This window comes from Microtus oregoni, unplaced genomic scaffold (genome assembly GCF_018167655.1).
Source record: "Microtus oregoni isolate MIOR12 unplaced genomic scaffold, Mior012 000044F_ref0000062, whole genome shotgun sequence".
Classification (NCBI taxonomy): domain Eukaryota; kingdom Metazoa; phylum Chordata; class Mammalia; order Rodentia; family Cricetidae; genus Microtus; species Microtus oregoni.
The window spans coordinates 14,909,282-14,921,962 of NW_024543218.1; the positions used below are offsets into that span (position 1 = coordinate 14,909,282).

The 12,681-nt window shown below is 39.2% G+C and overlaps 1 protein-coding gene across 7 annotated transcripts in view; it reads left to right on the forward strand.

Annotated features, from left to right (window-relative positions):
* Window positions 1–12,681, forward strand: part of LOC121434621 (voltage-dependent calcium channel subunit alpha-2/delta-1) — a 380,872-nt gene that overhangs the window by 325,842 nt on the left and 42,349 nt on the right. For 4 of the 7 annotated variants that reach the window (XM_041633534.1, XM_041633535.1, XM_041633536.1 and 1 more), the window contains 3 exons: window positions 2,293–2,364; window positions 4,017–4,088; window positions 7,061–7,122. In XM_041633534.1, the coding sequence (XP_041489468.1) occupies window positions 2,293–2,364; window positions 4,017–4,088; window positions 7,061–7,122 (206 nt within the window). Of the gene's footprint in view, window positions 1–2,292; window positions 2,365–4,016; window positions 4,089–7,060; window positions 7,123–8,080; window positions 8,188–12,681 lie in introns of those variants that run through there. The other 3 variants (XM_041633537.1, XM_041633539.1, XM_041633540.1) reach the window with 2 other exon arrangements.

Sequence of the window (12,681 nt, forward strand, 5' to 3'; positions counted from 1 at the left end):
GCTCCAAAGAGTCTGTCGGCTTCCCCATCTGTCAAAACTGTAATGACTGGGAGGAGTGAAGCTGTAGTTGTCAAGGTAGAGCTCTGGGGTAACCTGCTCTTGTGTACAGAGCTAGAACCCTGCGCTGCTCTGAGCCTTGTGTTCCTGCACCTGTAAGGCTCAGGAGCCTTCTTGGTCCCTGTAGAGGTTACAATGGTCTGTATGCCTTTCTCAGCTAGGAAATGATTTTGTTTTTCTGTTTGCATGTGACTTTGGTAGTACCTTAAGTTACAGTTTTTTCCATCAGCTGCGTTTCGGTGATTTTATTTGTACCACAACTCCAAATATTGCATGCAAAGATTATTAAATAAATTAAAAAAATAAGCAACCTTAATAATGATTTTTTTTTAATTCTATGCAAACTCTAAATGGCAAACTAGCAACCACATAAAACTTCTTCATTGGGGGAGTATTTTAAACTCTGAGGTATTATATTATTAAATTAATACTTACTCATAATTGTTACAAATTTTAAATTTTGTTAGCATCATATACTACCCTTAATAATTATGCTAACTGAATGAATTATTCCCATACTGATGAGAAATATTAGATACTAAATTTTTCTTCATGAGGGTTTTCAGAAGCCATGAGACTAAATAGATTTCTTCAGCCCGTGTTGCTATTTTCTTATTAGCAGATTGTTTTTTTTCTTTAATTTTCTAGTTCTTACAGAAGGGATGGCTCTTTCTCAAACAGTGATCTGCTGGGTTGCCATTTACAAATACAAGCGATGCGTTGACATTTCTTTTATGATTTCGTTTTCTTCTCTGTCTTTATATGTTGGATTGGGACATGATCTGCATATTGCCACTTCCTCCTGATAATGGCTGCTCCCTGCATGCTGTTTGGGGCCTGTCATGCTATGCGTTATCCGTTGCATGTAAGAGAAACCTTCCGTTTTCATTTTACCATTTGATTGTCTTGGGTTTGTTTTGCATTGGTATTTTTTTATCTTAATTTGAATGTTCATACAATAGTGTTTGTGCAACATCCGTTGTGTGTTTTTGTTAGGGAGGTTGCAAGTTTCGTGGACTTAATAAAAATTCCCCATGTTGACATTTATTTCCATGTTGCATGTATATTGCAAAGGAATATTTGCTCCTGCAACAAAAGTTGTCCATCCAAACAGTAGTGAATTGTGCTGGAAAACCCAATACTTAATTTCCATAGTATAAAAACTCTGATTTTGCAGAGTTCTTAAGCAGTGAGTGTTTTCTTTATTATCAAAGGCACTGGTTGGTTCGGGGTCTCTGGTGCAGTGTGTGCTGAGCAAACGTGAGGTCCTGGACTCAGTCCCCTGCTCCCCCACCCCTACCAAAGACACGGGGAGAGCAATTTAAAAATCGTTACTCGAAGAATTCTCATTAATCAAGTACCATGGAGATCTGAAATTGTGACTTTTCAAAAATATGAATATTCCCTGAAATAAGGCATTTTGCATGATTATCGATAAATACATCCCATGTGTGCTATACCATTCATTTGTCATCTAAACAAATTATGCTAATTGGGCAGATTTTTTTTCTGCTGCTAGTATGTTAGTAAGCATATCCCCTTAGCATGCCTGGTGTTTGAGACGGTTGCAATACAGATGTCATTGGCAAGCTCATTGTCAAATATCTGTCACACCTGCAAGGAACCAAACACAGACTGCGGTAATTAGTAGCATCTAATTCTGGCCAGATTTGGAGGATACTTTTTAATAAATATTTTAAGGTCTACCTTCTATTGTTTTCAACTATTTTGAAATCTTTTATTTACGTCGAATCTTTTATTCTACTAAAAGCTGGAACTTATAACATGTGACATGTTATATGATGTAGCAAGAATTATCAGGAAACAGGTACATTTTGTATATCCACTAGTCTTAACGGCCGTGAATGTTTGAAAAATTAGAATCATGCCAAATGAGGTGAATTTAGCAGGCCAGTAACATCAACTGAGATATAAGTAAATACTCTGCCGTGTTCCACAGTGAGCTAGCTTCCTTACAGGCCACAAGAAAAGGCAGCAATGTTAAAGTGGAGAATAGTGTCAGTGAGGCCACAGGTTTGATTTCTAGCCTCTTGCTGCCTTCAGTTGATAACTGGTGATAATTGTCTGTTGCACTCAAACTCAATGACAAGCTTGTAACAGAAGGTGAGTAATGTACAGAGAGTGAATTCATGCTGAATGATCTTCAAACTGTCCTGGGTGCAGCGCTGTCTTCTGATAACGTAAGTCCTTCATTATTTACTGTCTTCTGTGTAGAACCCCAAATCTCAGGAGCCCGTCACACTGGACTTCCTCGATGCGGAGTTAGAGAATGACATTAAAGTGGAGGTGAGTGTGTGCTCCAGGACTAAGCCCAGCAGACATGTGGCGTGGACCTGGGTTCCCATCCTGCAAATAGTATCTGAGCGATGGTTTCGGTCGGGATGTCTCCTAACTTACACTGATATGTCCTTTGTCATCAAAATAGCATAAACTCTGGGCTGTCCTCTTCCAATAACTCATACCAGAAAAGAATAGATATTTCAGATTAGGTATGGCCTTTCTTGTTTTTTTCATTACTTTACTCCCTCCAAAGGAAGAGTTATTTTAAACATACAAAAATAACAATAATTTTAATGAAATTTATAGACAGACATGTTATGAAGTTGAGAGAGAAGTTGAAAGCATTCTAACCAGCCAACCGCATGAAGAGCCATGTCAAGGAAAGCAGCCACCATGTTTGTCTGAAGACCCTTGATATGTTTCTATTTTCCTTCAACAACAAAGCCATAGCGCACTTCCACCAGGGTGCTTTCTAATTGTAAAGGCAGCTATCTAATAGAAAAAGAGGAAGGGATCAAGTTCAGAGTTACTCTGGAGGGTGGCATAGTGACTTCTGGAACATTTTTGGTCACTTCTTTAAAGAGCTTGGTATCCCAGTTTTTCGGAGATGATGGCAGTGAGGTTGAGTCAGATCCCACTGACTCGAAATAGCGCCCCCATTAGTCTCTCAACATCTGCTTCCCCTCAGTGTAGCGGCTGAGTGTCAGGCTGTGCGAAGAAAGGCTGAGCGAGAGAAGGGGTACATGGTAAAGCTTGCTTATTTTTTCAATCGCTTCTTACTGTCCACCTTCAAACTGAAAATATCTTCAGTGAGTTCGATTCATCTTCTAGTTTTCAGATTTGTCTGTCTTGTTACACCAAGTTTGCTCAGTCACTAATGGTTAACTAAAGCCCAGATGTGACGTGCTGGGAATAAATAAAATGAAAATCAAGTTGAAAGGAATTCTGGGAGTTTCCAGTAGACTGGTGTGGCCTGGCTTTGCTTTTATGGAGTAACGAAGCTGTAAGGGGCTTCACTGTGTGGTATGAAATCCTAATAGGACTGCTCCATACGACAAAGAAAAAGTAAAATTTCAAAGGGCAAGCCCCATGTGAGGGTCCTGTAATCCCAGGACTCGGGAGTCAGAGCATAAGGATCCTGCAAGTTTGGGTTCAGCCTGGTCTGGGAAGTGAGTCTTGGGGTTGCAGGGAGACCTGTTCTGCAAATCGAACAAACACACAACAACAACAACCCATAATGGGCCATCCTGAGCCCTTCCTCCCCAGAGTCAATTATTTGTAGGGGAAGAATTTGAAATTGTCCACGTCCCATGTCAATTCTGTGAATACCCATACATTCTTACTTCACAGTATCTACTCCCCCCCCCCCCCCCCCACGCCAATGCAGAAGCTTGACAGAAACTGACTCCATTACTATTATGTTTCAAAATTCCCGGACCCATTAACAAAAAAATCCAATAAGCATGTTTTCCTTATGTAAAATGGTTGCAAGGTGGCCGCATAAAAATTCCAAATAACGTCATCGAGTAGCACAACCCCTTTGCCATTCTCATTTAGTTTCCTTGAAATAAGGTAAAACCTTTAAAATGAGTGTTTTTATAAAAATTATTAGGTCAGTCTGTTTCCTGGAATGCAGCAATTGTTTCATTTTCCCTTAGATTCGAAATAAAATGATCGATGGGGAGAGTGGAGAGAAAACGTTCAGAACGCTGGTCAAATCTCAGGATGAGGTAAGAGTTAATGGAGCCTTGATCGTGAGGGAAAGTCTGTCTTAAGAATAGCGATACTGGTAACTCGGCAGTCCTTCCAGGGTTTATTTCTGGAACAGAGATAACTCTACTGAACAGTTTTTTTCTTTGTTCTTCTTACAAAAAAACCTTTATTCTTTCACTAGAGAAAGGCTCAGCAATTTAAGAGTACTTGCTGTTTCATTCTGAGATAGGGAGTTCAGATCCCAGCCACCTTGTTGGCAGGCTCTGTGGTGCCTGTCACTTCAGTTAGAAAATCTCTGGCGCCCTCTTCTGAACTCTGCAGGCACCTGCACACTCATGGGCACATGCAGTCACACAGAGACACACACGCACACAAATAAATAAACAAGTAAATAAATAAATCAACCAAAATTTGTAAGAAACTGTATTCTCAAAATTACCCTTTGTTTCTGAATGATTTAATTTAAGAAATAGATCTCTTTGGACCAGGGATGTGGTAATATTTAAAGTAAGGTAATATTAAATACCAAATTTTATTATTTGTATACATAGATGTTGTAGAGTCTGTGTTCTGTGTGTTTTATCTAGTTTTACCATTTAAACCCTCTCTATCAGTGGTTCTCAACCTTCCTAATGCTGCAACTTTTAAATACACTTTCTCATGTTGTGGTGACTCCCAACCATAACATTATTTTATTGCTGTTTCATAACTGCCATTTTTCTACAATTAATTATGATCTGTATTATAAATATCTGAAATGTAGATTATCTGATATGTAACCCTGTCGGGGGGTCAAGACCCACAGGCTGAGAACCACTGCTCTGTACCCTTTATGATTTTCCTACCTCTAAGTCTGAAGACAGGTCATGTGGTAGCAGAGCTATCATCATTATTCTCTGGTGTATATATATAATAAGTCGATACTGCTTCAGGTCTGCAGATAAGAGGCTTTTGTATGTGGGGATGCTCTTCTCTATCCGCCGTCAGTCACTTGTGGAATAAAAACAGACATTCGCATGTTTGAATATTCAGAATTACCTAGGATTAGGACGTTTCCTGCCTGTGACTTTAATTGCAGCTTTCACTTGCCACTTGTGTTTTTACTCCAAATCCTGTATGTTTTAGGAACGTGTTTTCTCCCTAACTGCTTGGCAGCTCTTCCCCTAGAAGGGACAGATAATTTAAATACTTTTATAGCAAACATCATTACTTATTTTGATGTAATCCTGAGTGGCTATTACCAGAACAGAAGAAGGAGGTACTAAATTTTCATTTTTAGTGAACTATCGACTCCAGTGCTTCACTGTAGCTGTGGCTTTGACTCCTTGCTCCTACGGCAGGGATGTAAAGTAGTCACAGTTCTGCCAACTCCTGCAAGTCAAGTCTTTCCAAGAGCTTTGACCTTCACATTCTTTATGCAGCTCATTTTGTGTTGCTAATTTCCCTCTCAATTTGCTGTCCATTCAGTCTCTGAGCAGTATTCACCCTTGAAGGCAGACTTATTGTCTGTCTTAGAAATGTTTGTTTTTCTCTTAAGTGTACTTTTGTAGACATACATTTGCCAACCATCTACTCCAACAATATTACTCTCTTCCCATCTGTGTTTACCCTTCAAGAAACCTTATTATTTACTTTGAATCAACATAACTTTTTGATATTGTCAGGTTTATAAAATTATCTAAACAATTATAACATATGCATTATTCTGAACTTTTCTTTATCTTATTTTCCTTTTATTGAAAATATTTTTTTTCTTACGTAATATATCCTGATTATGGTTCTCCTCCCTCTACTCTTCCCAGAACCCCACACCTCCCATCCCATTTGGATCTACCACTTTTCTTTCTTCCATTAAAAGATAAACATGTTTATGTATTTATAATATAATACAATAAGGTCAAACAAAAACTGACTTTCAGATGATATCATTGAGAGCATTAGATCTGTGTTTACTTTGTGTGGATTTTGGCAGGAATAATGAAGTTATGATAATAGCTTCTATATTAAAATGTTTTAGTTTAATTTTTCTTCACGTATCATAGCTCCACAGATAGAAGTCAGATGATGGTAAAGCCTATTATTTCTTGTCAGAAATCATTGACCTTTCCTCTGCTCCATTTCACACCTGTGAGATAGGAGAGTTGACTATTAACACGTTTCAGCACCGGTGGCAGGTCATCTTATTTCCAAGTGTGTGCACATTTCCCACAGAGCATCTCTTCACACGGGATTTACTGAGTACTTTTCAGACGACCTTCTCCAAATTGGCTTGTAGAGATTTTTTTTCAGAGTCCTCTCCATCAGGAATAGAGTTGTTCTTTAATGAGGCAAATGTTCAGAGTAAGTAAGAAATTAAAACTACATGTATGCAAATAATATACTTAGTAGAGGAAAGAATGAGTTGTATGTACTGCAGTTCTTGACACAGGAGGTTTGTGCATCCATGAACTGTTTATTTGACTCTGCACTTTGCCCAGTGAAAATCGCTGTTTTTCTAACCTTCATTGATGGAGTAATTATCTACTAATAACGACATGATGGCCCCATAAAAAGGATTGGCAAGATGGTAGATATACTTACAGATGTAGACATGCTAATGTATTTTCCTCCTCATACCAGCTATCATTTTTACACATGTTCTATTATGGTTGATATTTGAGCCTTGTCTAATATTCCCTAGTCCCATTTCATCATTAAATTTGGTTTTAATTAAATCTTTCAGAGTTTTGAAGAAAGTACTATGTTATCAAACACTAAGGTTCTATGATTATAAATCTATAACTCATTTGAGTATTTAGCTCTGTTCCAAACTTTTATTTGACAAGCACACACATCAAAATATTAAAGATGTATGATAGAAGCATGTCATTAGGAAAAAAGGATGTTGGATGATCACAGAATTTCCAGGTGGACATTCTATTTTTACCCTTTCTGTAAATTCATATATACGGATGGGGGTTGTAATGACCATGTTTAACTTTCTTTCTAGAGATACATTGACAAAGGAAATAGAACCTACACATGGACACCCGTCAATGGCACAGATTACAGGTACTAAACTACATGTATAGCTGTCTTGTATAAAGGACCGTTCATTTTCTAATATTTGGTAGCCAGTTTTCAATAGACTAGTATGAAATCCTAATTTTAATTAAAAATTATTCCCTCCAACATAAAAATGATTTGAAGCCTGGTTTTCAGAATGCAAATGGTGGAAAGTAGCTAATGTAATATTTAGAAATGATAACTTTCCTTAATGACAATAGTAGTAGAGATTGATGTAATAACCATAATAATTTAGTTATGACTTCTATTGGCTCTATTTTATTTCTATTTAATCTAGTTATTTTCATTATTGTTGTGGCTTAGCTTAAAAATAATAGTGTGTTATATGTGACATAAAATAATCTTACTCCACTGAACAGTTCAATGATGTCTGGATCCCTCTCTTCTTCTATATATTGGAACCTTGATGGAGGAGGGTCATCTTTCTATGTGTTACTTTCATTGGTTAATAAAGAAACTGCCTTGGCCCTTTGATAGGACAGAAAATTAGGTGGGTGGAGTAGACAGAACAAAATGCTGGGAAGAAGGCAATGAGTCAGACGCCTCAGGCAGACGCTGTAGCTCTCCTCTCCAAGATGGATGCAAGTTAAGATCCTTCCTGGTAAGCCACTACCTCGTGGTGCAACACAGATTATTAGAAATGGGTTCATCAAGATGTGAGAATTAGCCAGTAAGAGGCTAGAGCTAATGGGCCAGGCAGTGTTTAAAAGAATATAGTTTCCATGTAATTATTTTGGGTAAAGCTAGCTTGTGGCCGGGAGCTGGGAGGCGGGAAGTGGCCCGCCGCTCCCACAACAGAACCTAAAAAAAAACCCAATACTCAATAATCCATGGAATGATCCCTTCTTTCTTCAAACTCAGTGACAACTATTCTCATTCTCTCTCTCTCTCTCTCTCTCTCTCTCTCTCTCTCTCTCTCTCTCTCTTTACTTTGTCAAGACAGGGTTTCTCTGTGTAGCTCTGGCTGTCCTGGAACTCACTTAAACAGATCAACGTGACCTCACACTCAGACGTCTGCCTGCCTCTGCCTCCTGAATGTTACGATTAACTGCATGCACCATCACACCCAGGCATTCTGTTCTGTTGCCTTAAATCTTCTCAGAGCTTCCTGGCTTTCTCTTTGTTCCTGTGTCCCACACCCTTGGAATAGTAAAATGTTTCTTCTTGCTACTCATTATCTCCTCTTCCTGGAAATTCCACCTTTTGAATTTCATCAACCCACACCTACCCTCCAACTTCCTTCACTTTAATAGCCTCTCCTCATTCTTCCAAGACAAAGTTAGTTTCACTCTCCTGCATTCACAGAGATCCACATTCTGTGTCCTTTATTTAAGATAGATCTATATGGGTAAAGTCAAACAGGATGTATTTGCTAAGATAAATCGTAAAAAACAACCAAAAACAACAGGTCAGTTTTATATCATTATATTACATGAACTTAGAGTTAGTCTGTCAAGTCATATTTGCTAAAAACTTAGCCTCAGTTTCCATCCATACACACACACACACACACACACACACACACACATTCATGGACTAATAGTAGGCAGTTGGCAAACAGCCCAGGTCTATAGTCCACACTTCTGCAGTACTGAGAAAGATGAGTCTCCTTTTCTCTGTCTCCCCTTCTCTGATCAGCTCATCACTTCCCACTCAGTCACCAATTACAAAGTCATCTTTTGCCGCTTGTACAATTGCCAGCCAAAGCTTTATATTCTCCAAGTCATTTCCAACACTACACTTCAGCAGACACGACCGCTGCGAAGTATCGATAGCTTAGCATGTCAGCTAACCTCAGGCAGCCTTTATGAGAGTCTTTTCATGGCTTCTTTTTTTCTCCTCAAGCCCGTAAGTTCCCTGTGCATTTTCTCTTGGGTGTGATTTTATTCTGTTCAGTTCTGTTGAAAAACGCTGTGGTCAGAGGAAACTCTCACCAAAGTACACAACGGCTTAAATGTGTAATTCGATTCTTTTCTCTTTAGCTTTAACCTCAATACAGAAAAAGATCATTTTTGAGTTCAGTTAGTCAATACAACTCCACTCAAATCTCCTAATAATTTGGAATCTCATTCAATAAAACAAAGTCTATCATGGAATCAGTTCTCTAACCCTTCAGTTCTCCTTCAACACTAACCTTCTGAATCTGCTGCTCAAATATACAATTGAACACCCTCTGGTTAAGCCTTACTTCTCCTCAAAGATACTACCAGCACTCTGCTTCATGGCCTTTGTTCTGGTCACTTTGAATTAAGATTACTTCCCAAGACCGAGCCTTCTGTTTATTCTGCATCCACTTTATGCCTTTCCTTACTCTGAAGAGGACACTTTTATATCTATTTTAAATCCAGTGTTACTACCTTTGAGCTCAACAAAAACTCCATGTGGGTTTACACACCAACTTATATATACATGAGGCTTATAGAAAGATATTTAACTCTATTGGTAACCATTTCCTTAAGTTCTAAGAGACCAGAGAGGTGATGCTTCACTCATCTCTGGATCCCATGCCCATAGTGGCACATTGTAAATACTTTCGGAATGAATATAAGGTTGACGAGTCTCAATGTGAAGAAATAGCTTTTAACTTGTACAAACTTGAAATCTATTTCATCTTGTCAAATCCAGAAAGTTCTACCCCACCTTCTCTGTCATAGTTTTCTCATGGGGCCTTTGACTATGCGCTTATCACCAATAAAGAGGAATCCTAATTAATTTGCTCTGACAGAGTCATGCCCAGCTATATATTTTCATTATTGCTGTTGTTGTCGTCTTCTCTTACTACGCCTCAGTTCATAAACATCACACACAATCTCTTAGGGGAGCCGTGAGTGCCAGAGATGTCTTAAAGCTGCAATGTTGTTGCTTTCCTAGGAACCTGTCTCCTCTTGTTCTTGGGATGACAAACAGAATGTAGAAGAAGAAAACACAATGCTAATGTCTTGAGATATTGCATCCAAGTCCTTCTCTGTCTATCTTAGTTACATTTTAGGACACTGAAAAATACCAGAATTACGATTCTTCTTATTTTACTCATTTCTATATACTGAGTAGATTGTAATATCTAGCTTTCTTCCAGGCATCTCTTTACAGTTCTATAATGCTCATGAACAATTTCAAGTAATGACTTTCCTCATTTATTTCGATTATTACCATCTTTTGGTTTTTGAATAACCTTATAATAGTTCACGAAGATACAGAACACTGAGAAACTCTGTCTCTTAAAAATAGCATCATTGTAAAACTAAGTATTGCTAGGTAGTGGTGGCGCACACCTTTAATCCAAGCACTCAGAAGGCAGAGGCAGGCAATTCTCTGTCAGGAGTGAATGGATAGTGAGAGGGGAAGGGTAGACAGGAAGTCGGAGGGAATGAGAAAAGTGCAGGGAGGGGAAACTGGTTGGTATGTAAACTAAGTAAAAAAAATACGTTATTCAAATAAAGAAGTTACATTAAAGACAAGATGTAATATAGATGTCCCATTTACAGCTGAGCATTCTGGTGTCTGATTTTCTCCATCTCAGCCAGTTGTGGGTCTCTGTGTTAGTCATTCTCTAATGAAATAGAGGCTTCTCTGGTTAGGATTGAGAGATGTGTTAATTTACAGGTATAATGACCAATCACAGTAGCTGCTTTAATGTTTTGTGTTAACAGAACAACAGTAGTTGGCTCTTCCCTGGGCCTCTGATCTGTTTCTTCATAGGTTCTTGGCCCCAGTGGTGCCGGATATGGATTCCATCTTGTGGCATTAGCCTTATACCCAATTAGAAAGTAGTTCCGGGTTATTAATACCACCACCACACAAATGAGCCTGTCTTGCTAGGGTGTAGTAATTAGGGGCGGCGGGGCTGCGTCCCCAGAACCCCGGCTGCCTGCTCGGCTAGCTTATGCCCCGAAATAACAACACACAAACTGTATTCATTTAAATACTTCTTGGCCCATTCTCTTCTAGGCTAATTCTCACATATTAATTTAGCCCATTTCTAATCATCTGTGTGTAGCACCCCAAGGTGCGCTTACCGGGAAGATTCTAGCCTAGTCCATCCTGGGTGGGAGCTTCATCGCGGGAGCTGGGCATGGTGTCTCTCTGAGGCGTCTGCTCCAGAGAGCAGAGCTGTCGAGACTGAGCTCACTTCCTCTTCCTCCCAGCGTCCTGTTCTGTTTACTCCTCCCACCTATCCTCTAACCAATAAAATGGGCCAAGGCAGTTCCTTTATTAGCCAATGACCTTCCTCCATCACTAGGGCAATCATTGCTGTAGCTTGCAGTGCTCACAAGGAGATATGAGTTTGTAATTGTCTCGCAAATGCCCTCTTCACTCAGACTCTTTACCCCCCAGGAGCATTGCAAGTGTGAGTAATGTCCCTCCTCGAGCTCAGTGTCAGCCTTCGCTCACAACATAGAACTGTTAAGGATGATAGCGATGTCACCCGTTTCTACTACAGCCTACCTGCTGCTGTTTCACTGCCTCCATCACCACACTGGGCCCTGAGGCAGCCCTGGCTGCTTGACGTTGCTTGCTTTCCAAACAGCCCATTCCCATAGTCTCTGCCTTGGGCCTCAGTTACATGCATGTCTTAATGTCCGGACAGTTAAGTTCACAAATAACTAACAAGTGTCCTATTCTGCCTAAAAATGCATGATTTGATTAAATGAGTGAAATACCAATTTCAGACACAGGTGGTTTCTGTTTTCTTAAACCTCCATCCAGCTTAGGTAACACATTTTCAAAATGTAAGTGATGACATCTTTTACTGGAACTATTTCCTAAAGTTATCAACTTTGATGGGGATAAAGGATTTGAGTTGAAAACTGTGTTAGTAGCCCATTTAATTCAATTTATTAGGTTTATGTGAATATCAAAATCTCTGTGAGGAAAACAAGAAGCCTTGTTGTATTGGGTTCATATTATGAGATCCAGCAGTCCGTGCTTAGGAAAGAGTCATGGCTTTGGCATGCTGGTAAGATCTTTTCTGCAGTATGTGGAGGAAACAAGTGTTGGATTGACTTGGAAACAGATAGAACTATTTTCCTACAGGGTGATTTGTGACTTAAGTGACAATATCATGGTTTTGAAGGCCGGCAGCACATCGTATATTTAGCGTGCCAATTCCAAAGCTGTCGTTGGGAGTCCCGTGGGTTGCTGCACTACTTTTGGTGATGCATAACATGAGACTCAAGCTGACAGAGAAATACTGTGGTCGTTGTATGATATCATCGGTTATCATCAGTTTTAACTAGAAGGTTCTGATGATGATAAATGCTGGTGGAGCAATAAAAACGTCCTAATTCCCCTTGAGAAATTTGTAGGAGGCCATTTTCAAATACTCAGTAATTCTGGCCTTTAGTAATGGCAAGTGAATCACAAAAGATCATCTTGCTTTCAGAATGATTGTGTTGCTTATTTTAATTTTAATCCCTGCCTCCTCTGAAGTTACCTATAAAATGGATGTAGAAATGTTCATTAACTCTACATAATACTCTATTTCCCTGACTTTTGCCCATAAGCAAAGTCTGTGATTTTACTTAGCAGTGGTGGAAGTTTGGC